At 34.5% G+C, this 25,872-nt stretch overlaps 1 protein-coding gene across 1 annotated transcript in view; it reads right to left on the reverse strand.

The window, feature by feature from the left end:
- Positions 1-25,872, reverse strand: part of PIAS1 (protein inhibitor of activated STAT 1) — a 111,431-nt gene that overhangs the window by 7,451 nt on the left and 78,108 nt on the right. The window contains exons 7-10 of the mRNA XM_033107513.1: positions 21,540-21,645; positions 11,923-11,996; positions 2,319-2,479; positions 508-638 (exon numbers count right to left, since the gene is read on the reverse strand). Coding sequence (XP_032963404.1) covers positions 508-638; positions 2,319-2,479; positions 11,923-11,996; positions 21,540-21,645 — 472 coding nt within the window. The remainder of the gene's footprint in view (positions 1-507; positions 639-2,318; positions 2,480-11,922; positions 11,997-21,539; positions 21,646-25,872) is intronic.

Consider the following 25,872-nt stretch of genomic DNA (forward strand, 5'->3'; position numbering starts at 1 on the left):
TTCTGAATTATGGCAAACAATCAAAATATATGTCCACTTCAGAATAAAAGCAGTTTGAGGGCAAAGACTACATATTGCATATGTTTACCTGTACAGTACCTGATATACTTAAGAAATTTTATGGTAACATTTTAAAAAAGTCATAGCCTCTTTCCAGCAAAAATATATTAAAAGCCAGGAAAAAAATGTAAATGAAAGAACGTTCACAAATCCGCACCAAATCTGTTAAACATTTAAAAGGATACCATTTCAAAAGCATGACTTTACAAAGACTTATTAGATTATGTTACTTTGAAATCTTATACCACAAAAATTTAAAAACTGGCAAAAATGTGAGTTTAAAAGGAGTTTCACTACTTCTAAACATTCAATCAATAATTTAATAAGAGTTACTGAGCAATCCATAAACTGCTGTTTTCTATAAAATCTGGGCATTTTAATATTTTAAACCAAGGTTTTACAACAAGCAGGAAGACTGCCCCTCTCTTTTAGAAAACTAACACTTACCGTCAACTCCATTGTAAGAGGCAGGAACTTCCTGTACTTCCTTTTTTGATCTCATAGGTGCCCAAGAGCCATCCTCCTTAAACTGTATTTCATCACAGTCTGTACAGTACTTTAGGATTTCCATAAACAAGCTATAAAAAAACAATTTGTCCTTTGAATATCATATTCTATATGGAGATAGATTAGAATTATTATTGTTCAAAAAACATTCAGACCTATGTTTTGTACAAGTATAAATGAGAAAGAAGAAAATAGATTAGACACGTAATATTTGTTCTCAAAATTTAGGGCTAAATAGGAAAATAGTTACTTAAACTATGGTACCTTTTATACAAGAAAATATTATGTAACCATGAAAAATGAGGTTTCCAAAGATTTTTTTTTTTTTAAATAAAATTTTGTGTACATGGTAATAAACAGCAGTTATCTCTGAGTGGTGACATTATAGACATTTTTATTTTTTATACTTTTTAAATATAATCCAAATTGCTTACAATAAGCATATCTTATTTGATAAACTGAAGCAATACATACAAAATATGTATTGCATGTTAATTCTCCTTGATAAATATCATGCAGATATTAAAAAAAGATTTGCAAAAAATGTATAAAACTAATGGTTAAATTCTTAAGTTTTAATGTTAAATTAAAACAAAAATATTAATACTGTACAATCACAATTATGTGAAAACAACACCACAAAAGCTTTTAATTATCCTATGTCTTCCAACTGTTCTTCAAATTTGCATGTGCGCGCACACACGCGTGTGTATGTGTGTATGTGTGTGTGTGTGTGTCTGTGTTGGGAGCTTTTATAAAAAAGAAAAGTCCCAATTGACAGGGGATCTAAAATAATATATAGCGTTGGTACAATATTATTCAATTCAGATTTATTAGTAATAATTGTTATCTCTGAAAAATTAAACATAAAACATTTAAGTTATGTTTCCTTTTTCCAGCATGATTGGTCTAACATCTTTTAAGGTCTGGGTTACCCTTGTATTGCTAAATGTATTCCATTCCTTATGTTATACCTTCAGGTGCCTATGTTTTCTCAAATACTACAGGTAAGTTGCTTTAAGTGTTTTGCTAGGGAGTACAGGAAATATCAAGAAGATCCTTCTTTTCACAATTTCTCTTTGTTCAGGCAAAAAAGGTGGGGGAAATGAGGCTAGAGAACACGGGAAAATTTAGAGGAACATTCCAAGATGTCTGGTAGATAAAACATGAGTGTTAAAAAAATAGATTGTTGTGATGTTGTAGGTGGACAAGAAAGACAAAGGCAAGTATTGCAGAGGAAATAGAAAAACAAAGTTAAGTCGCTATTCAGTCAATGTGTTGTATCAGTTTTAGGAGCCCTACAGCAGAGAATAGGTACAATTGACCATGACTGAAGCACGAGAAAAATCTCAAAAAACAGGCTAACTTCTATTAAAACACCCAATTTTTGGCAACCTTAGTTAACCCGTTTCATACTTCTTTCATTCTTTCTCAAATATGGTCTACATGTCTAGAGATAGATGACTCATGTTAGGAGAAGGCGTAAGCATACCCTGCTTAGAACTATTGGTACTTTAAATGGTAAAGGTCAGTGAAGCATGCATTTCCAAAACAAGAGGACACCAAGTTAAAACGGAAAAATGTCACAATATTACTTACTTTGAACAATACTGATTTCTAGAATCATGAAAATCCTAATATATGACTCAGAAAACACTACCTGTTGAATTTTTATCCCATACCTGATGGAAAACAAACCCAAATAATGTCATTCATTTCAAGGTACAAGGAAAAACTTTCAAGTGACGTACCCATCAATAATAAGGTGTTCATATGGAGCCTTCTTATCACAGACAGGACAAACCCATGTTGGTTTTTTCTCATTCATCTGAATATAAAGAGTTGCATCAAAACACTGCAGATGAGAGCACGTAAGGGCCCGACATGGAATTGTCAGACGCATTTTACCAAGCTTTAAAAGAGGGAGATAAAAGTGAATTAAATTAGACAACTGTTATTCAAAAGTTAGGTTTTGATAAAAGTTTCCTGGAGCACAACGCGTATGTGTTCTGATTTAAAACATATTGTGTTTACTCTTCATCAATAGGGAAGAACATTAACCATCTTTTCTGGGAAACATTTACAGGTGAAAAAATTCCAGTAGTTCTGTAAATATTAGACACGGTGCCTATGGAAAGTCTACAGTAAGGGTTGTTTACCCTCACTCGACAGCTCACAGATTGGCTTTTAGGAGGAAGGGCCACGAACTCCTTGAAATAAGCAAAACTTTGGAAGTCAAGTGTGTGCATTTTTCCAGAGTGCTTACACCAAAATCTTTGCGTAGTCTCTGATCCAGAACAATTAAGAACCATTTAACTAGGGATTTGGGAAAGGTGAGGAGAATGTTTTATCAAACATTACAGTATACAGACACAATGACATTTACTATCAACCTGACAGCTGAATGAGAGCAGTTTCCAGGTCACAATGTTTGGCTTGATTGCCAGATGGCAGCTCTGAGAAGGAAACCAAGTGTGCGCACTCTCTGTACTTCCTCCCTCACTGGGCACCATGACAGGTGATTCAGCAAACACTCCTGGACCTCTAACACCTCCAGCATGGTATGAGACTTTATCTTCTTGTCCTGCAAATGTTGCTTACGCTGACATAGCTGAGTCTGTCCTAGGAACAGGAACATCTGCTTCATCTGGTCCCTGAGCTTTGGCCCAAGGCAGAGAAGGTGCCCAGAGACCTCCCAACGGAGCTGCTATATCACGACCCCCTTCTCTGGAGAACACCAGTGCAGCTGGATTACCCCGGGGGAGTCCCCGGAGGCCACAAAGGCCATATAGAGGTATACCTCGTTTTAGTGCATTTCATTTTACTGCGCTTCACAGATGTTGTCTTTTACAAATTGAAGACAAGACCCTCCACCAGCAAAAAGATTGTACAACTCACTTTATTGCAATGGTTTGAAACCAAACACACACTATCTCCGAGGTATGCCTGTAGTCTAGAAGTTATCTACTTTCAATAGCCACATTATTTGCTAAATACCAGGAAAAGATTTTTCACATATTTGCTAGCTTAGAAAATACAAAGGCTTGAAAAAGACATGAGTTACATGAGGGGAAAAAAGAGGTAAAAGATTCTTGGCTTAGAAGAATTTCAGGGAAATGTGCAATTTCCTAGTCTACCAAGGAAATTAACTGTCATTTGGAGCCCTAAATTATTGTTCTGATACCAATGATTTACTATGCCTCTAGGAAAGGCCCTTAACCTTTCCGGGCCTTTTTTTCTATCTAGGAGTAACACTGTTTCCTCCTTACTTCAACAGGATGTGGGGATGAAGAACAAAAAGAACACAGAACGTGTTATAACTTTATGAGAAGGGAGTAATGCCAGTTTACAGAATGAGATAATGGACAGGAGGGACACAGAAAACTGGTAGCTCCCTTCTGTCTGTGCTCCCCCTCTTCCCTGCATGTGAGTATACGATTTATTTATGTGTGTCTCCTCCTGCTTACTAGGAGCACATTGGACTCATCTCCTTACCCCTGGCACTTGGAAGTGTGTATCTTCCAGACAGCAGGAAGGTGGTCTGGGGTACTGATAAGGCTTTGGCTGTGTGGGGTGAGCTGGCTGAGGAGGCACCATTCAGGGAGTGTGCGCAGGCTGTAGGCAGCACTGTACCAGGCAGCCCTGAGTAAGAGTTCTGGAGTGAGACGACCTGGTTTGAATGCTGGCCCCACTACCACTTATGGTGGGAATCCTGAACGTTATTTAGTGTCTCTGAGCCTCAGTTTCATAAAATATGGAAAAAATTAGCATCTACATCATAAGATTGTGGAGTTAAAATTGTTTACTGTATAGTACTTGAAACATAGTAAGCACTCAATATGTGTACCCGTTATTCAAGTACAGGAACATATTTGCTTCAAGTCATTTTGTAAGCTAGTAGGAAACGCACCCAAACCTCAGCTCAATCACTCTTCTATTCTAGCTATGATCACACAATATTTACAATCTCATTACTCCTTTTCTATACTTCTATTCAATTTTTATGATTTGATTTACATAAGCACCTGTGAAGAGGCAAAAAAGAACAAACTTGCACTTGTAACAGAAAAAGCATCTATATACCATTAGCCAAGGCACACTTCATTAGTCTGGAGACATTTTCCAAATAACAATCTGGTTGGTGATGCTAAATTAAAATTTTATATCCTAAATCAGACTTTAACTTACCTGTGAAGTGCAAATTCCTACGGAGTAGGTATTTTTCCTAATGACTTATTACTAAGAGAAATAAGGGACTCAGAATCCTAGACAAACAGTCATAGTAGACAAGGTTCATGTACTGCTTAACTAGTAGGCTACTTCTGATAGTTTATGAAGCCAATAGATAAGAAGGTAAGTTCTTCATCTCACATACCTTCATCCCTATAATCCCCAGCTGTCAGTTCATCTTTTTGATGAGAGAGCAACTCTCAAGCCTTTACGAGCAGCCACACTGACAAGTTCACTTACAGTGTTTAAGGAACACTGCTACATGAATGGCCCAGGAAGGACATTCATAAATAAGTATAAGAAAGAAAAAGTTCACTTTCAAATGCATGGTTTATTAGCTGTCGTACAAATGCTTCAAAGAATCACAAACTATTATATGATATCCTCCTCATGTTCCTGAATTTTAAAAACAATCACTAAATTCTAAATACTTATCTGCAAATGGACACTGATTTCTCTAACATGTATCAGCAGAGAAGCTAAGCTCTGAACATCTTCATCTTGTAACTACAAATTCCCCTTTTTCTTTTATAAGATATGGTGTATATGTGCATCATTTGCAAACAAACACTGAAGATAACTCCCAAATAAATTTGTTAATGCCAGTCAAGTTCCTGTAACATAATAGTGCTATATTATATTAGTAAGTGATGATGCTGCAAAGTACCCAAGCTACATATAAGTTTAAACCAGTTTATAGCAAAAGGACCTTCAAAAGCCAATAAAATGTGTATTTTCCTTGTAAAAAGAAATAGTGTGATATTAAGAATAATTTCACAACTCTTTCTTCTTCATCATCATCATCATTATTTCATAAATAAATTTCCAAGGAGTTTACTTTTTTTCTTCTATCAATTCCAAGTCATTTGTATTTGAGTTTACAGGTCTTAAGAGTATCTCACAAAGCAGGTTTTCACATATTCTTCCAGCTCTATTTTTAATAAATCAGAACTAAAAACTTCCCAAAGAGCAAAAACATTTTTAATTATTTTCATTGCCTTTAGCTAAATGGCACATAAACAACAGAAACTCATTAATTTTGAGCTGTGTATATCAAAACAAGGGCAATTCAAATGCACAGTCAGACATCATATTTACATATTTCAAAGGGAACAAATCATTTTTATTATTCTATAAATTTGATATATAGATGAGTTGTCATTACTAAGTTTTACTTTTTAGAGTAAAAACATACCTAAAATATATTGCCTTACTGTTCTAGAATAATTGTAAAAGGGATTGTCCTGTTAGCCAAACAGAAATCCATAAAATCATTATAATTATGGACTATATATAGTTTTTTTCTATAATCTAAATTTTGAAAGCAGATGTCAATTTAAAATGAACTGCTAAAACTGTTGAAACCAGAAAGGGAGGAACGGGGGGAATATGGAAAGGCAAATTAAAAGATGGCCCACTAAATTAAGAGGTGCAAGCAGCAAAATGTGATTAACGCTTTCTAATAATATAGGGATCACCTGAACTATAAAATTCAAAACTAGTTCTACAAATAAAAATGTCAAAGATTTATAATGTAGAGCTTAAATATATGAATAAACGTTTCATCTACATAGTAAATGACAACAACATATGTATATTAGCACAACAATAAACACTTACAATGAAATTACAAAAAAAAAGAACTTCTTCCAGTGATTTAAATGGAAGATGAAGCTTATGCACTTTTCTAAATTTCTCATGTTCTCTGAACTGGTTGGTGTTTTATAATGGAACGGGGCGCAAGGAATTATAAATCAGGATTTGGGGGAAAGAGGGTAGGGTAAGTATATATCTTTTTTTTTTCCTTTAAATCTTTGTCTTCTTCCCACTCTCCATTTACCTAGGCTGTGAACCATCTTTCTAAATGTTAAAAAATACCAGATTCCTTTACACTATAGGCTGTTATAACATTTACCTGGTTACTTAGGAATTGACCCTACACACCCCCAGCCAGTATTTGTTATTGTGGTTAAAAACACATAAATTTACCACCTTAACAATTTTTAAATGTCCAGCTCAGTAGTGCTAAGTATATTCACAGTGTTTTGCAAGATCTTTACAACTTTTTCATCTTGCAACACTGAAACTCTATACCCACTAAATACTAACTCTAAACACTAAACACTAACATTTTCTAATAATACAGAGAGCACCTAAACTACCCAGTCCTTGGTAACCACCATTCTACTCTCTGTTTCTATGAGTTTTGCCTACTTCAGATACTTCCTATGAATGGAATCACAGCCTTTATGTTTTTGTGGCTGGTTTATTCTGCTTATCATAATGTTCCTGAGGTTCATCTACGTTGTAGCATATGACAGATTTCCTTCCTTTTCAATGCTGCATGACATTCCACTGTATGTATATAGCACATTTTCTTTATCCATTCGTCTCTCGATGGACATCTGGGTTGCTTCCACATCTTGGCTATTATGAATAATGTTGTGATAAACATGGGCGTGCAATTTATCTCTTTGAGATCCTGCTTTGAATTCTGTTGGACATATACCTAGAAGAGAGAACTTCTAGGTCATATGGTAGTTCTATTTTTAATTTTTTGAGACATCACCATACTGTTTTCCATAATAGCTGCAGCATTTTACTTTCCCACCAACAACACACGAGGGTTCCAGCGTCTCCACATCCTTGCCAACACTTGTTATCTTCTGTTCTTTTGATAGTGGCCATCCTGAGGGATGTGTAGTGATACCTCATGTGCTTTGATTTGCACTTCCTTAATGATTAGTGATGTTGAACATCTTTTTGTGTACTTGTTGGCCATTTGTACATCTTCTTTGGAGAAATGTCTGTTCAAGTCCTTTGCCCCTTTTTTAATGAGGTTGTGTTTTTGTTGCTGAGTTGTAGAAGTTCCTTTTATCTTCTGGATATTAACCCCTTATCAGATATGATTTGCAATTACTTTCTCCTATACCATAGGTTGTCTTTTCACTCTGCTGATTATTTCCTTTGACATACAGAAAAATTTTAAGTTTGGTATAGTCCCATTGTTTATTTTTGCTTTTATTGCCTGTGCTTTTGGTGTCACAGCCAAGAAATCACTGCCAAATTCAATTGAAGCTTTTTTCCTATGTTTTTTTCTTGGAATTTAATGTCTTACGTTGTAGGTCTTTAATCTATTTTGAGTTAATTTTTGCATATAGTGTAAAATAAGGGTACAACTTCATTATTTTGCACATAAACATACAGTTTTCCTAAAGCCATTTGTTGAACAGACTGTCTTTTCCCCACTGCATAGTCTTGGACTCTTGTTGAAAGTCATTTGGACATACATACAAGAGTTTGTTTCTAGGCTCTCTATTCTGTTCAGTTAATGGGTTCATACTATCTAGCTTTACATCAGTACCACATCATCTTAATTACTGTTGCTTTGTAGTATGTTTTGAAATCAGGGAGTGTGAGGCCTCAAACTTTGTTCTCATTAAAAGATTGTTTTGGCTATTTGGCAGTCCCTTGAGATTCCATAGGCATTTTAAGATTTTTTTCCCTCGTATTTTTGCAAAAGAATGCCATTGGGATTTTGATAAACTTTGCACTGAATCTGTAGATCACTCTGGGTAGTATGGACATTTTAACAATATTAAGTCCTCTAGTCCATAGGTACAGGACGTCTTTCCATTTATTTGTTTTTTCTTTGAAATTTTTTAGTAATGTTTTGTAGTTTTCAATATACAAGTCTTTCATCTCCTTGGTTAAATTTATTTCTAAATATTTTATCCTTTTTGATGCTATAGTAAATGGGATTGTTTTCTTAATTTTTTTTTCAAATTGGTCATTGTTAATGTATAGATATGCAACTAATTTCTGACTGTTGATTTGTGCAACTGTGCTGAATTTGTTTATTAGTGCTAACAATTTTTGTGGACTCTGTCGGACTTTCTACATGAAAAGATCATGTCACCTATGAACAGAGATCATCTTACTTCTTCCTTTCCAATCTGTATTTTTTCTTATCTAATTGCTCTGGCTAGAATTTCCAATACTATGTTGAAACGTAGCGGTGAGAGTGGGTTTCCTTGCCTTAATTATAATCTTAAAGGAAGAACTTTCAGTCTTTCCATGTTTAGTATGATGTTTGCTGTGGGCTTTTCATATGTGGCTTTTATTATATTGAGGAAGCTTCCTTCTACTCTAGTTTGTTGAGTGTTATCAGAAAAGGTTGTTGAATTTTATCAAATGCTTTTTCCACGTCAATTGAAATGATCATATGGTTTTTGTCCTTGATTTTGTTAATGTGGTATATTACGTTGATTGATTTGTGTTTGCTAAACCATCTTTTCATTTCAGCTATAAATCCCTCTAGGTCATGGTGCATAATTCTTTTAGTGTGCTGGTGAATTCAGTTTGCTAGCATTTTGTTTAAAGTTTTTGCATCAATATCCATCGGGATATTGGTATGCAGTTTTTTTCCCTCTTAATTGTCTCCGTTTGGTTTTGCGATTGGGCAATACTGGCTTCATAGAATGAGTTTGGCAATATTCCTTCCTTTTGAATTCTTTGGAAGAGTGGAAAGAATTGGTGTTGATTCTTCTTTAAATTTAAATGTTTGGTATAATTCCCCAGTGATGCCGTGGGGTGCCCAGCACCCCTTCTTTGTTGGGAGGTTTTTGACAGATGCTTCAATCTCCTCACTAGTTACAGGTTTGCTCAGATTTCTTATTTCTTTATGATTCAGTCTAGGAATTTATCCATTTCTTCTAGGTTATCCAATTTATTCCATATAACTGTTGATAGTAGTCTCTTATAGTCCTTTTAATTTCTGTGATGTCAGTTGTAATGTCTCCTCTTCCATTTTTTATTTGAGTCTTCTCTCTTTTTTTCTTAGTCTAGTTAAGGGTTTGTCAATTTTGTTGATCTTTAAAAAAAAATCAATGTTTGGTCTCATTGATTTTTTTCCTATTGTTTTTCTATTCCTATTTCATTTATCTCTGCTCTAATCTCTATTATTTCCTTCCTTCTGATTTTGGGTTTAGTTTATTTTTCTTTGTCTAGTTTCTTGAGGTATAAAGTTAGGAAGTTGATTTGAGATCTTTCTTCTTTTTTAATGTAAGCCTTTGGTACTATACACTTTTCTCTTCCTAGTGCTTTTGCTGCATCCCGTAAGTTTTGGTATACTGGGATTTTGTTTCCATTTATCTCCAGATATTTTCTAAATTCTCTTGTGATTTCTTCTTTAACCCCTTGGTTGTTTAAGAGTGTGTTAATTTCCGCATATTTTGGATTTTCCTGTTTTCCTTGTGCTATTGATTTCTAGTATTATTCCACTGTGGTCAGAGAAGATACTTTGTATGCTTTTAATCTTATATTTGTTAAGACTTGTTTTGTGGCCTAATATGTGGTCTATCTTGGGTAATGTTCCAAGTGCACTTGAGAAGAATGTGCAATATGCTGTTGCTGGGTGGAGTATTTTATGTAAGTTTGTTAGGTCCAATTGCTCTATAGTGTTGTTTAGATCTCTTGCTTTTTTAATGACCTTCTGTCTGGTTGTTCTATCCATAACTAAATAGGGTATCAAAGTCTCCTACTATTATTGTGTTACTGTCTATTTCTCCCTTCAGTTCTGTTGATGATTATTATCATATACTTGGGAAAGAATTTTTTCTCTTTTTTTAAAGATTTAATTGGGGAAGGAAACAGGACTTTATTGGGGAACAGTGTGTACTTCCAGGACTTTTTTCCAAGTCAAGTTGTTGTCCTTTCAATCTTAGTTGTGGAGGGTGCTGTTCAGCTTCAAGTTGTTGTCCTTTCAGTCTTAGATGTAGGGGGCGCAGCCCACCATCCCTTGAGGGACTTGAGGAATTGAACTGGCAACCTTGTGACTGAGAGCCCACTGGCCCATGTGGGAATCGAACCAGCAGCCTTCAGAGTTAGGAGCATGGAGCTCTAACCGCCTGAGCCACCAGGCTGGCCCCCGGGAAAGAATATTTAATAATAATATAAAGCCTGGAGTAAAATATTTTCCCTATAGTAAGGGATAAAAAGATAGAAGGATATATACAAAATGATAGGATTTGGTGGTTTTTAATTAACTTCAATGTATTTTTTCTATAATTTACAGAAGTTTAATAATGAACAGGAGTTCCTTTAGTAATTATAAAACAAAAAAATTTTTTTAAAGAGTTATGTACAGTACAGTGTTATAAATAAATGCATGTGCTAATGACTTTTTCATATTGTTTGAGGTTTTATAAATTACAAAAGACTAAGATGTAGAACAAATAACATTTAATTTCTGTTTCTTCATCTTAGATTAGTAGTATTTCAATATTAAAAGGTTTCAATATCAGCCCTGCCTGAATAATCCGGGCAAATCAGGAAACAGCTGTGTCCTCTCAATCTTCATACTTTCTCTCCAATTGAGGTATGATTAATTTGATTAATTATACATGAAAGATAATCAAAATGTCAAAGTAATTTATCTTAGTTTTTCACCTATTTTTCTATAAAAGTCACATGAACTACCACTCCTACCATTAGTGAACCTAGCATTAAGCTAGTTAAAAAATAAACCTTAACGACACATTTTTTTTGGGAAACTTTTTTACAAGTTTAATTATTTGGCATGTCTTGGGCTTTATATTTATTTTGTACAAATAATTGATTTTGACCTCATTTTCAGGTTTAAAAATATATCTAGGTTATTTTTATGTGCATAACCAATTCCATTATTCAGGCTAAATAGAATAGTTTTTAACTGGTAGAGTCTTATAATGTAGTCATTGTTGGCAAAATGGTTAAATGGGTAATCATGGCCAGATTTTTATTCAGAAGGATACTATTTTTAAAAAATGAAATTTTTATAAATACACTGAGAAAATAAACATCCCTTATTCGGAGATTTTACATTTGAGTCTGAGAGAGTCATTAATCACAAACAATATTTAAATATATCTTACTAAGAGTAGATAATTTTTATGGACTTAATAAATTTGTTCAGATTCCAAATCCTATGACTAAACAATAATAATGGCTTTCCACGTTTCATAAACTGTAACAAAGGTAGGCATATTTCAAAAGTAAACTACAGTTCTCAAATACTAAAAATACTTAACAAAAAGAAAATATGTATGTTAAATCTTCTAGAAAGCAATATTAGTTAACACTTACTGGACATAGTAGAGAAACCCTTAGGCTGGTTGTAGCTATCTCACTGTCTGGATCCGCAGTCAATTTCTCTTTAACTGATTCATTGAAGAGAATACAAACAAACAAATAGAACAAGTTTATGCAAGATACATCACTAATGCAACATAAGAAAAAGAATAGGGAACTTAAAATAAGACACCTTAAAAAAAAAAGGGAACTAAAAAATAATCTGCTCAATTATTTTCCAATCAACTGAATGGAAAGATAAAAACAATATATAGTTTATAATTTCTACAATAAACAAAGGAAGGAAAACAACTGTGTATCTGCAGCCTGACTACATTTCCTGTAAGTTTCCTGTTTCTCACCCATGGAGCAAAAACTGCATTGCAGTAACATAAAGGAAACTTCTATAGCAGGTTGACATATTCAACTGATGGCAGACCCTTTTTCTTTTATAGCTCTTTCTTTTAAACTATGGACAATATTATTTTTAAATAAATTAATAAATACCAACTATAAAACTAATATTTACAAATTTCCCCAAAGCTCAGAAATAACAAAATATTACAAAGCACAGTAATTTAAATTTCAAATTATGAAAACAACAAAGTTCAACAGCTTTTTTACCACGTAATTATTTGAGTCCTACATTTATTTATCCATAAACTAATTTTACCTTAGGTAGGTCAATCCTTCTCTGAGATTAATTTTATTTCTAGTAAAATAAAAACCCATACTAGATAATCTCTTAAGTCTTTTCAGTTCAAAATTCCTATGGTTCTTAACAGAGGAGATACTAGTAATTTTCTTTTAAGGCTATTCTGTTATTCTTCATCAGTCTAATATAACAAGGACCTTTATACTTCTCATCTGGAAACCTGAGGCATCTGTTACTTAGAACTTCAATTGAACTTTAACATAGAAGTGACACTGGAAAAGCCTAATAATTTTAGAACTGTTCCACAATACCTTTAAAGTCTTTATGTGTAAGGGGGGGCCCTAGTGGAGTGGCTGTGTACATACATAACCAATCGTAGAATCCTAGAGCTGTAGCACAACTAACTGTGACCAAATAGTTAACATATAATAAACAAAATGGGGAGAGGAAAAAATACTCACATAAGGAAGATGATTTCAGAGTAGTTGTCTGTTGTGCTGATAACCATTTATGAGAATTAGGAATCCTGCTTTTATTAAACATGCTCATCATACAGTCTGGATTATTTGAGATGGTCCAAATCATAAAATATTCTATCCAACTGTCTCCATAAATTAGTGGATCTCAATTAAGATGTACATCAGAAAGACCCATAGAGCTTTCTAACTTATAATTGCCCACTGAATCAGAATGGGGAAGAGAGACACTAACGGGTAGTTTCTAAAAAGCTGCAGATGTAATTCTGATGCCAGACCAGTAAGTCATTTCATGGCCTGGAAATTCCAAATTTTCAAAGTCTGTATAATTTATAGGCTGCCTCTCACACCTGAAAAGGCATAAAATCTCTGGGTTTTAGTTTGGGAAACATAGTTGTCACATCACTTAGGCTAATTAGTATCATATGTAAATTGTAAAAGTATGCCTTTGCCATTATAGACCCAATCTTAGTCAACCCTTTCTTAAAGAGATACATTTAATAAATATTATCTTTTTAAAGGTAACAAATAATTGCCATACAAAATAAACGTGCAAATAGAATTCTAATATGATTATCAACCATTCTGAATGCCTTCATCCACTATCCCTCTAGCACCTACCATATACACAGCAATGGGAACAGTAACTGATTTAGGGGTTTTGTCTATTCAAACTGCCATTTAATGAAGCAATACGATAGATCATAATATTAGTCTTATGCAAAACAAAGTTCAGCGTTTAGTATTTCTAAAAGAAATTGAAAACAGCAGAGGCAACCTGAGGTAGTGGCTAAGAAAACAGGCTCTAAAGCTAGTCTAAATTAGAATTCAGCCTTAGTCAAGTCATTTAACTTCTGTATACCTCAGTTTCACCATCTCGTAAATGGTGAATTTAGTACCTCATGGCACTGTTTTACAGATTGAATGATTTAACATACATAAAATTCTTTAAAATAACCTAACGTCATTCTTAATAAAAACTAGATGTTGTTACTTAAAACAAAATGTGGTTTGTATATTCACTTTCAGAGGTGGGAGAATTTTCTGCAGTTATTTTCAAATCATCTTGTCAATTTCTATTTTTTTAAAAAGCTTTTCCCTTCTGCCTTTGCCATTATAGACTCAATCTGAGTTAATCCTTTCATGTAAAGATGATTTTAAAGGTATTACTAGGATCTTGATTGGATTGAACTGAACCTATAGATCATTTTGGAGAGGACTGTCATCTCTCCAATAACAATGAGTGTTCTGATCCATTAACATGGTATATCTCTCCGTTATTCATGTTTTATTTTAATTTCAGCAATGTTTTGTAGTTTTCAGCATACAAATCTTGCACATATTTTGTGCAATGTATCCCTAAATATTTTATTATTTCTGGATGTTTCAGTAAATTCTTGTTTTTTGAATTCCAATTTCCAACTGTTCACTGCTACCTTGTGTATTTGACCTTGCTAAATTCACATATTTAGTTCTGGCAGCGTTTGTGGCTTAAGAATTTTTTCTACATAGACACTGAGGTCATCTTTAACTAAAGACAATAATCATTTATTCATTTCTAATCTGTATGTTTCTTCCTTATTGCTTTATTGTGCTGGCTAGGATCTTGAGGGCAATGCTGAACAGAGATGTATTAAGATCAGATATTCTTGCCTTGTTCCCAATTTTAGAGGTAAAGCATTCACCATAAACTATGACATTAGCTAAAGGCTTTTTATAAACACCCTTTATTACACTGAAGCAGTTCCCTTCTCTTTAAATTTTGCTTAGAGTTTTACCATGAATGGATATTGAACTTGACCAAATGCTTTTTCTGCACTATGGAGATGATCATATGATCTTTTTCTTTTTTAGTTTATTGAAAAAGTGAATTATACTGATTGATTTTCGAATGTTGTATTAACCTAATATTCCTGGAATAAACTCGATTTGATCACTATGTATTACCTTTATATATACTTAGAATTGTTTGACGTAGTCAAAACAATTCTGAAAAAGAAAAACAAAATTGGAAGATTAATTCCAAGACTTACTATAAGCTACAGTAAGTAATCAAGACTGTAGTATTGGCATAAGGATAGACATTAAAGGTCAATGGAAAATAACAGAATCCAGAAATAGAATCATACATCTACGGTCAATTGGTTTTTAATAAAGGTGCCAAGGTAATTAAATGAAGGAAAAGATATTTTTTTCAATAGATGTTGGAACAATTGAGTGTCTATATGGGGAGAAATGAACCTCTAACCTTACCTTGCATCATATAGAAATATTGACTTAAAAAGCACAAACTATAAAAAGAAAGAAATGGAGAAAAGATTTGAACAGACATTTCATCAAAGAAGCTATAAGGATGGCAAATAAGCACATGAACATACGTTTAACGTCATTAGGAAAATGCAAATCAAAACCATGAGATTCCACTACACACTGACCAGAATGGCTAAAATCAAAGGAGTCTGATAATACCAAGTGCTAATAAGGATGAGGAACAACTCACAATCTCATATATTATTGGTGGGAATGCAAAAATGGTATATGCACTTTGTAAGAAACTGCCAATCTGTTTTGCATACACTTATTATGTGACCCAGCAACCCCAATCCTAAATACTTCCCCAAAAGAAATGAAAACTTATGTCTATAAAACTGGGATATCCATATACAGAATGCATATCCATATAAATATCCATATAAAAAAAAGCAGCTTTATTTATGACAGCGCAAAACTGGAAACAATCTAAATGTCCACCAACTGATAAATGGATGTACCAATTATGGTAACACTCAGCAATAAAGAGTAACAAACTACATGGATGAACCTCAAAAAGTATTATACTAAGTGAAAGAAGCCAGACACAAAAGGGTACAATATCTGACATTCTGGAAAAGACAAAAACTACAGACAGAAATCACATCAATGGTTACAGGAAATGGAGGTAAGGGGATGAGATGGACTAAGGGCCACAGGGGAACTTTCTGGGATAAAGGATGTTCTGTATTTTGATTGTGGCAGTGGTTCATGACTGCATACACCTGTCAAACTCATCACACCGTACACTTCAAAAGGGTGAATTTTTACTACTTGTAAGCTATACTTCAATAAACATAACTAAAAGACAGAAGAGGGGGAAAAACCCACTATGTTAAATTTAATCACAAGGAAGTGTGGAGGAAAAATAAAGTACTTATCCTTTGTGGACAAGGGAGCAAAATAAATAAAAACAAGATATAATATTCATCCAGTTGCATCAACCAAAACGTGGTAAGTCTCTGGGAGGTAAAGTTTTCTTGTGTCATTGTGAATTGCAGTGGTAACAGTATTTTATGACCTATAATAAAGTTATAGCTAGCCACACTTAAAATTCATGTTTTAAAAATTCTTGTCACAAGCTATGAGAGTTAGCCACTAACATGTGGCTATATTTAAATTTAAATTAAATGCAATTTAAAATTCAGTTCCTCAGTTGGACTAGCCGCATTGCAAGTGCTCGATAAACACATGTTGCTGGTGGAGACCATATGGGACGGTACAAATGTAGGAGATTTCCAGCATCACAGACTGTTCTGTTAGACAGTGCTGTTCTGGGTTTGGTTTTTAAAAATAATTTATGTCCTTCCTACTTAGTATCAGATTATTTTACATTCAGCCTTTTAGAATTTTAAGGTTAGAAACAATTGAACATATTTAGTCCAATACTTCCATTTTAAAGGCAAGGAAAGAGAGGAACAGAGACCTGATTTTCGCTTTGGATCTCTTTTCATAGTTGACTTCAACAAAAACCTGAGGTTCTACTATGTGCCAGACATTGTGCTAAGCCACTAAGAATTCCAAGAAAAATGTGATTCAATTTCTGCCCAAAGGAACTCATAGTCCAGCAGGGAGTAAAGATACTACTGGTGGAGGTATGTTCAGGAAGCTAGCTAGCTGAAAGTCAAATCATGTATTCTGGGAGTTCTGTGATGCCTCTTAGAAAAAGTGAAACTTGAAGGATAACTGGAGTTAGGCAAAGGAAGCAACATGGAAGTTTTGAAGCATAGAAAACAGTACATAGAAAACAACACTGATGAAAAGAAAAGAATTCAGTATTTTTGGAATATAAATTATGAGAAGAAGATGACACTGGAAAGTAATAAGCAGGTGTCACATCATGGAAAGCTGCACATGTCATGCTTAACGAAGTTGGAGTTTTTATTTCACTGGTGTTGAGAAGACATGAATTGCAAAGGAATAATAAATTGGATCACTTAGGTTACTACCAAAAGAGAGATGAACGGGGACCAAGAAAGTTTTATAAAATAAAGGCAGGATATGAGAGCTTAACCAATGACAGTGATGGTAGGGAGAAAGAAAAGACAAATTTGAGAAATATTTAAGGTGTAGGTTTGCTAGTATTTGGTGAGTTCAGTTTTAAATACTTGAATTTGAGGAACTAGTAGAATGTTTTGGTGAAGGCAGTTTTAACTATACATATCATTATTTCAAATTCAGGGGAAGGTCTGTGGTGAAGATATGTATTTGGGAGTTAGTGCTAGTTTAAACCACAAGAGTGGATGTGACTATCTCTATGGAAAGTATGCACAAAAGTGGACCAAGGATGAAACCACAGGGAAAACAAACATTTAGGATGCTTCCCTTAACAGACCCCAATAAAGGCAAGTGATTGAGATGTAGTAGTCAAAGAAGAGAATTTCAAAGAGAACGTGGTTAGTATGAAACACAGCAAAAATATCCAAGATGAAAACTGAAAAGATAAACTTTAAATTTGGCAATCAGATTGCTGCTTTGTAACACCTGTGAAAGCACTTTCAGTGGAACAATGGAAGTTAAAATATCACAGTTGGTTGCAGTGAGGAGTAGAAAGAGCCAGTGTAGACTACTGTTTCAAGAAATGAGGATGAGAATAGGAGGAACATAGAGCTCTATCTAGAGAGTAACTTGTTTTTATATTAATATTTTTGAAAGGTGAAAAGGACTTGACAGGGAAGGTTGACAGGAAGAGCCTGTAGAGGAAGTGAAAATACAGGACAGAGATAAATGAGTCACAATTCTGTTTCTGAGCATCTCCTCCTGGATGTCTCCAATACCACAAGTCTAAGAATGGACTCTGATCTTTCCCCTGCAACTTGACCATCTCAAGACTGTTTTCCATTTCAGTAAATGGCACTGCCATGTAACCTGGTGCCTATGAATCCTGGGACTCCTCCTTGACCTCTTCTTTTTCTTTACTCCCCACATATAATCCATCACCATTTCTACCCTTCAACACTTTTCAATTTCTTTTCCCATCATCGTTACCTTAGTTCAAGATAATATCATCTCTCATCTGTATGACAGGTTCCTAACTGGCCTCACTGCATCGGCCTCAGCCCCCTTCAATTCAGTCATCAAAGAGATCTTTTTATTGCCCAAATCTGATCATGTTACTTTGCTTAAAAATCCTTTCAGGGTTTTCTATCATCTATCTTTCAATCACCTATATGAACTCACCCCATGGCTATCTCTCTGGTCACTTCTCCTTTGTTCTTTCCTCTCCAGCTCTACTGGCCCTATCTCTTGGCACATCCCTCTCCCATCTTGGGGCTTGACTCCTCCTCTTCCTCATAATCTTATCCTAAATACCACAGCACCAGAGAGGACTATGTTCTCCTATTGTTACCTCCAGCGCTCCCTTTCTTCTTTAAGGCACATATCCCAACTGTAATTCATTCATGACTTGTGTAATTGTTTGTCTTTCCCATCAGACTGCAAACTTCTGGGGGATAAAGAGACCATGTGTGTCTTGTTTAATGCTATATTCTCCTGTGCCTGGAACACAACAGACTCTTAATATAATTTCTTGAATGAGAAAAATAAATGAATAGGAGATTAACTTTGAGCAGGAAAAGGGACATTTCCTCCTGAGACCAAAGAGAATAAAGGATGGGTATTGGTGCAGATAAATTGAAAAACAGTTATGGTGGTACTAAGATTAAGGAAGAAATGGGCAGTTTAGAGAATTCATATCTTATAGCCCCAATTTTCTTGCATTGGCAATGTGATGAGAGAGGAGGAATAGTGTTAAAGTATGGCCAAGTTTTAAAGCAAATGATGAAAGGAAGAGAGAAGAAACAAGAACTTGACCAAGAATTTGTAAAAGACTGTTTCTATGATAGTTGCGAGGGGACAACTCCACACAAAGGTAAAAACCTCAATACAAAAACCTACTAAATCAAATGAATCAGAAGATGGATTTCTCTGTGAAAAGTCTAAATACTACTGACTTTATTCTTTCTTTCAAGAACATAATACTGCCTGATTTGACTACTGAAACTTTGTCAGTAGTATTTATTGATAAGACTAAGGGTGACTCATATTTATAAGCAACTTGATTCTTCAGAAATATCTGAGAAACCGGCCAACATTTTCTTCTGACAAGTTGTTTTACATAATCTTTTAATTACCTTTTAATTACACAATTAATTTGTTAGGAAAGTTATTTCTTTACAGATAGCATCATGGGAAACAATCTGTTTGTTCTTTAGTCAATCACAACGAAATGTCTTATTGGTAGGATCCAAATTAATGTTTTGTTGGTTCCCCAAGCCAATAAGTAAGATAAGATATAAACTGCCTCAAAAATCCTACCCAATCTACAATTACTCTTCACCTCCAACATTGCATCAGAGATGAAACAGCTTTTGAATTAAGTTTTTGTTGCTTAATAGTGGCTAACAGTGGTTACTTCCAGAAAATACAGTCATTCTAGGCTCACCTTCCCACTCTCCCTCCAGATGGTGCTACAGTTACAAGTGAAGAGTCAACAACTTGAGCAGACAGCTTGCCTTATTATTATTATTATTACTACTATTTATAACAGCTTCATCTGCCTTATTTCCTGATATTACCTTTTCCACACAGGCTCACGTAATTCTTAATGCTTTGTGACTGGATGACATTCTAGCACTACGTGGCAAATACAAAGATTTTCAGTAGCATGATCAGGAATAGACTTCAGCAAGCGTATGCAGAAAGTTAATCTCTTACACTCTCCTTCAAAATAGATGTCTGTTCCTTCTCTTCTTTCAGGATTCCCCACTATCTCCTTGTCCCTGACAAAGGGTGCTTCCACTCCCCTAGACCCCAAGCCAGAGCTGTCAATCTAGCTCTCCACTCTCTGTCAAGGAATGCCTACAAGGGCATTAGACAAAAATGTGCTCCTCTTGATGCAGGATTATTTGCCTTTTTAAAAATTTTTAAGTAACTTATTTTTAAATTACTGTTCACACAATACTTTATTAGTTTCTGGTGTACAAAACAACATAGGGATTAGACATTTATATACATCACAAAGTGATAACCCCAATAAGTCTATTACCCAACTGACACTGTACATAGTTATTACCATATTATTGACTATAGTCCCACAGAATGGGAAACATTTGTCTTTTTAAAGAGTCCTTTTAATACAGAAAAATCCTTCAATGAAGTATTGAGGATATGCTCATATTCAGAGGTTGTGGGATCTTTTACTCCGGCATAGAAATGGGTTAGAAAAAGAGATAAAAGCTATGCCACAAAGAGAAATGAGAGGAAAGCTGGCCTTACGACTTTAGTTCTTTCCACCAGTATTCCTGACTAAAATGTGATAGTGGGCTTCATTAATCAAATCACATTAAGAATCCTTAAAGGGTAGCTATCCAACTCCTGTTTGCACAAGTTTTGTTTCCAAAGCACCCAGCCCCATTCCCAAATCCATCCATGAAAAAATCTATCTTTCACAAAGAAGAGAATAAAGGACAACCTTAGTTCACCTCTTTGGAAAGGCAGCGAAACTCTGACCTTAACCCCAAAACTGAGGCCAGAGCAGTCAATTTGCAGACCTTACTACATCTCAAATTCAACATGACAAAACGAACCATCTAGTTATTCATATGAACCCAGACTTCAGAAGGGTTTCAGAAATCGTGTGGTACAAACCTTGTTCCAGAAGAGGAATGTAAGACTCAAAGGAACTGAGTGACTTGTCCAAGGCCACATAATTAACAGCAGAACCTACTTCATTACTATTTCTACCACGCCACTGACTCTGTTTTTACGTTGTTAATGCAGGGATGTAGTCACCACGTATCTATGCGCATTTTTCCTAGATAACCCTTAAGTGTAAAATAATTCTTGTGAAATATATACAAAGATTTCCTTCCTATCTCCTAGGCTTCCTTGAACATTTATTTATTTTATGAAATTTTAGTAAAATATTCTTCCATGTTCATGTATTCACTTTACAAAGTTAATTTTAAGATGAGTTAAAATACAGAGTATAAAACATAGGTCATAAAAAAGATTAAATTACGCAAGTCTTGATTTACTCTAGCTCACAAAACAAGGTTTTCAGTGTTTTTAAATCCTCTATGACAAGCTCTAGTGAAAAAACAAACCCTAAAAATTCCTGAGAAAATACTACTCTAACCTTTTACCAAAGTAGTTCAGCTGCACAAATGAAATAAGTTTGTCATACGTACTTAAAGCTCTAGAATGATCCGGATTCCTTATTCCCTTTGCTCGTAACCTCTGAAGAAGAACTGTTGAGGACAACTGTTTTACAAGATATACTGCCATGGAATAGTTCTGGAAAAAAAAAAAGATGTAGAAAACAAACAACATATGTAAGTAAATAGTACATCTATTTTAATCCCATAGCAATAGGGAAAGAAAACTAACACTTGTTAAAACACCTACTGCGTGCCAAGCACTATCTTAGGTGTTTTCATGAATAGATTTATTTACTCCTAACCAAAAAGCTGCTGAGGGAATCATAAACCTACTTTTATGGATGAGGAAAAGTGAAGTGTAGAGAAGTAAAAGAACTCGTCCTAATTTTCCAACTTTCAAGCAATAAAGCCAGGTCTGCCATGCTTCTAAATTACCTGACTACCTATGCTTGAAGCTAATCAATTTAAAGCTCTCATATAAAAGAATACTCTTACAACTAAATATAAACCAAGGCCAATAAGATGTCAAAGTCACCATAAACCATATTGAGTAGGTAATAGATACATGTAAAATAGTAGCTATTAAAAAATTATAAATTAGATTAGCTTCCTAACCTACACTATTTAATCTCTCTCTATGCCTTTAATCAGTTCTTGAAAAGACCCTACTTGGGCCATTATCACAACAAGGAAAGGAAATATTAAAGATTTTCGAAGAGAAGCTGCTAGTTTGGCAAATGAATAGATGAATATCCATCACCAGCAGAGGGACTACCCAGAGACAGTAGAAGGAAAGGGGGACAAAGAAAATAAACAAGCCAAGCCAGAGTGAAGGATACGTGATTTGGTAAGAAGAAGAAATGAGAGCTGAGGCTTATGAAGGGTAAGAGAGGCCTAAACGAGAAGGCCCACTGTCCATTTGGTGTTGGGATCAAGAGGAAGATCAAGAGGTTTGGAAAGAAGCAAAAGGAAAACTAATTACTGCCATCTTCTAACAGCGACACAGTTTTGAAACCACTCAACTTATACTATCTACTTCATTTAATCCTCAGAAGGCCTATAGGATAGGTAAAATACGTATTTTTCTAAGTGAAAGGTGATGAAACGGAGGCACAAAATGTTACGTATGTAATCTGCTCATGATCACGAGTTGGCTTGGTAATAGAGCTGGCACTAGAAACCAAGAGGAAATAGGGATGTCAGGACAATGACTTAATGGCCAAAGCCAATGTAGTTCTTCACAGTTCTTGCTTTCACACACGGTTTGTTTTAACCCTCCTATCCTAGTTCAACTTACATTTCAATTTTGTTACTTTCAGTTTTAAAAATGCATCCCCTTCTTTTGGCAACAGAATACTCTACAATAACCTCTGGAAGGTCAATTTTTTCATTTAGAGTTCAGAAACAGATTTGTGTTCACATGGTACACATTTTCTGAGGGGGAAAAATGAAGTGTCAAAGCTAATTTACTTTCATTAATGAATTTAACAATTTATTAATGAAGAACAAGTAACCTTAAAACTTGCCTACATTTTAGAGCATACAACATACAAATCTAATATAAAGCTGAAAACCTTCTTTTCAGGAAAAAAAAAACCTTATTCGCCTTTATTATTTATTTGATTAATGTTTCAAGTGTGATAGAAACTAGAGAAATGCTAATTAACACTGTGAAATTATATACTAACAGCTTGAATGTTCAGAAGTAGGAATTACCCTAAAGCTTTCATATAAAATTTTAAAGACAGATCAAGTAGAAACCACAACTACAAGTTCAGTGAAAAGGTATGTTCACTCCAGTTGAAACATGTAACACCCCAAAAAAAAAAGCAGCAGCAAAAAGAACGTCAAGTATTAACAAATGCCATTTGTACTGATAATACGGAATTAAATCTTACATCACGTGAAAGAGATTCAGTAGCAAAAAACTCCCAAACTTAACAGAAGTATTGTATTGGATCTCTTTTAGGTAGATGATATTATATTGTTCCCACTAGCCCTTCAAAGTACTACCTAATTCCAACAATTGATATTGCATTACACTGATGCTTCTGTCAAATGCTTTTTTGAATGTCTTCAAAACTAAGTTCATAGGGCATTTTCTCCATGATTAAGATACAATCTACTCGTTAAGTGCCCTACACAACAGTATCTAACTAACTTCTCTACAATGAGTGTTTAATAAATCTAAATGCAGTTGACTACCTGAGGTAGGATAAGAAGCTACAACATCATTCACCTCACTTATTTCCTTCAAGCACTGTATTGGCTCTTCTTTTTCACGTTATTTTTTCTTTTTTTAATTGAGATACAATTGACATATAACATTAAGTTTAAGGTATACAATGTGTTGATCTTATACATTTATATATTGCAATATGATTACCATCATACCTTTAGTTAATACTAGTTCTTCCATTTACTTCCTTTGAAAATATATTTCTAACATTTCTCAGTGGCAACTAACAATACAAATTAATACCCCAAACAATAAGAGATCCTACACGAATTATTCAGAGTATCTTCACAAGTTGAATTAAAACTAATGATTGAAAAACAACCTAATAAATCATCTTTTGGGTTTTGAAAGAGAATAATTTTCTTTCAATGTTCGACTTCAAAAAGGTTTCCAACTTATAGACAGGGGTCTACGCAAAGCTCTGTCTGACCTTACCTGGCAGACCTTCAAATCACTGAAGACACTGTCTTTTTTCTGAGGTATGGAAAACTTCCCCTGGGAAGAGTATCTCCCCTCCTCTTAGAGCTCTGCATCACCAACCACATTTCCCTCCCTCCCCAGTTTCAGATTTGTTCATAGTTCACTGTAAATAGCCTGGTGTTTATCACACTTCCCTGGTAGGCTATACTTTTCAGAGACAAAAACCAAACATTTTCAACACCCTCTTCAAAAAGGGGAACCCCAACGTACACTAGAAGTGAAACATTAATAAAAAGGATTCAGAAAACCTAACGATGACATTAATTAGGAAAAGGAAACAAATATAACCTTGATAGATGTCAAAAAGGATTTTGATAACATTCAATCCATTTCTCACAAAGATATCCAGTAAAATAGGAATACAGCAATTCATCATTGATATGAGTTTTATCAAAATTTAACAGTCATGACAATACTTAATGTTGTAACACCAGTAGTATTCTCATTAACACAACGAGCAAGTCAAGTATGTCCACTAGTAAGGTTCTAGCCAGCACAACAGAATAAGAATAAGAAATATGGCTTAAGTATTAGGATTATCATTACTTGTATAATGATACATGTCAAACTCTAAACTGCCTATCTGGAAATACCAAGAAGAAACCAACTAAAAAGCTGTTGGAACCAACACATGAATTTAGGTATTAAGCAAAATACTCAATAATAACTGGTTTTTAAATAAATCAACAAGAAATAAGTTCTTTAGAAAATATAATAGAAAAAAGATCTATCTATAATAACAGTAATAATAAACAACATAGGAAATAAAAATCATAGATTTATATAAGAAGAAACCTATTCAATTACTGAGGAACGTAACAGAATTTGAATAAATGGAGAAATATATAGTTCCTGAAAACGGGACATTAAATATTGTAAATAAATTAATCCTCGTTAATATACAAATTTAAAGCAATCTCATTCAAATTCCCAGAAAGATTTGGGGGAGTAATGCAGGGGAACACGTCTCACTCTCTGTAATTACTTTTCCAACATTTCTATTCTCCTCGAAGCTTCTATTTATCCCCTCACTCTCAGCAGACTTACCTCACTTTCCATCTCACAGATAAGTCATCAGATCAGAACTTACTCATCTCTCCAGTATCAAACATATACACTTATCCAGTCCTTTTATTCTTCCATTAAATAAAGAAGTTGTCCCTCCTTGCTATCCTGCAGTTCACTATTGTTTATCCTTTCTTTCTCTTGTACATTTAACCTCTTCTTCTGAAGAAGAAACCTGCCACCATCTTTAACACATATTAAAGACTCTCCCATTAAAAGAAACAAATAACTCGCACACTTCCCTCCAGCTCACCCAACCCCTTTCCAAAGCCACACTCCTCTAACTCACTATCTCTGCTGCCTCACCTCCACCTAGTCACCCTCTGGTTTCTCCTCCCACCATCCACCAAAACAGTTCATGCTAAAGTCACCTTTGTGTTCCTAAGCCAAAGGGGATTTTTTAGACTTCAACATACTTGAATTCTCAACATCTGTTCAATACTGCTTACCATCTCCTTCCTTTTGGAAACTCTTCCCTTGGCTTCTCATACTCACCCTCCATTCTGCCCTACCTCTCTGGCATTATTTCCCATGTCCTCTGCAGGCTTGTTCTCTTCTGCCCAGCAGTAAAGTTATAGT

The sequence above is a fragment of the Rhinolophus ferrumequinum genome, chromosome 6 (genome assembly GCF_004115265.2).
Source record: "Rhinolophus ferrumequinum isolate MPI-CBG mRhiFer1 chromosome 6, mRhiFer1_v1.p, whole genome shotgun sequence".
Classification (NCBI taxonomy): domain Eukaryota; kingdom Metazoa; phylum Chordata; class Mammalia; order Chiroptera; family Rhinolophidae; genus Rhinolophus; species Rhinolophus ferrumequinum.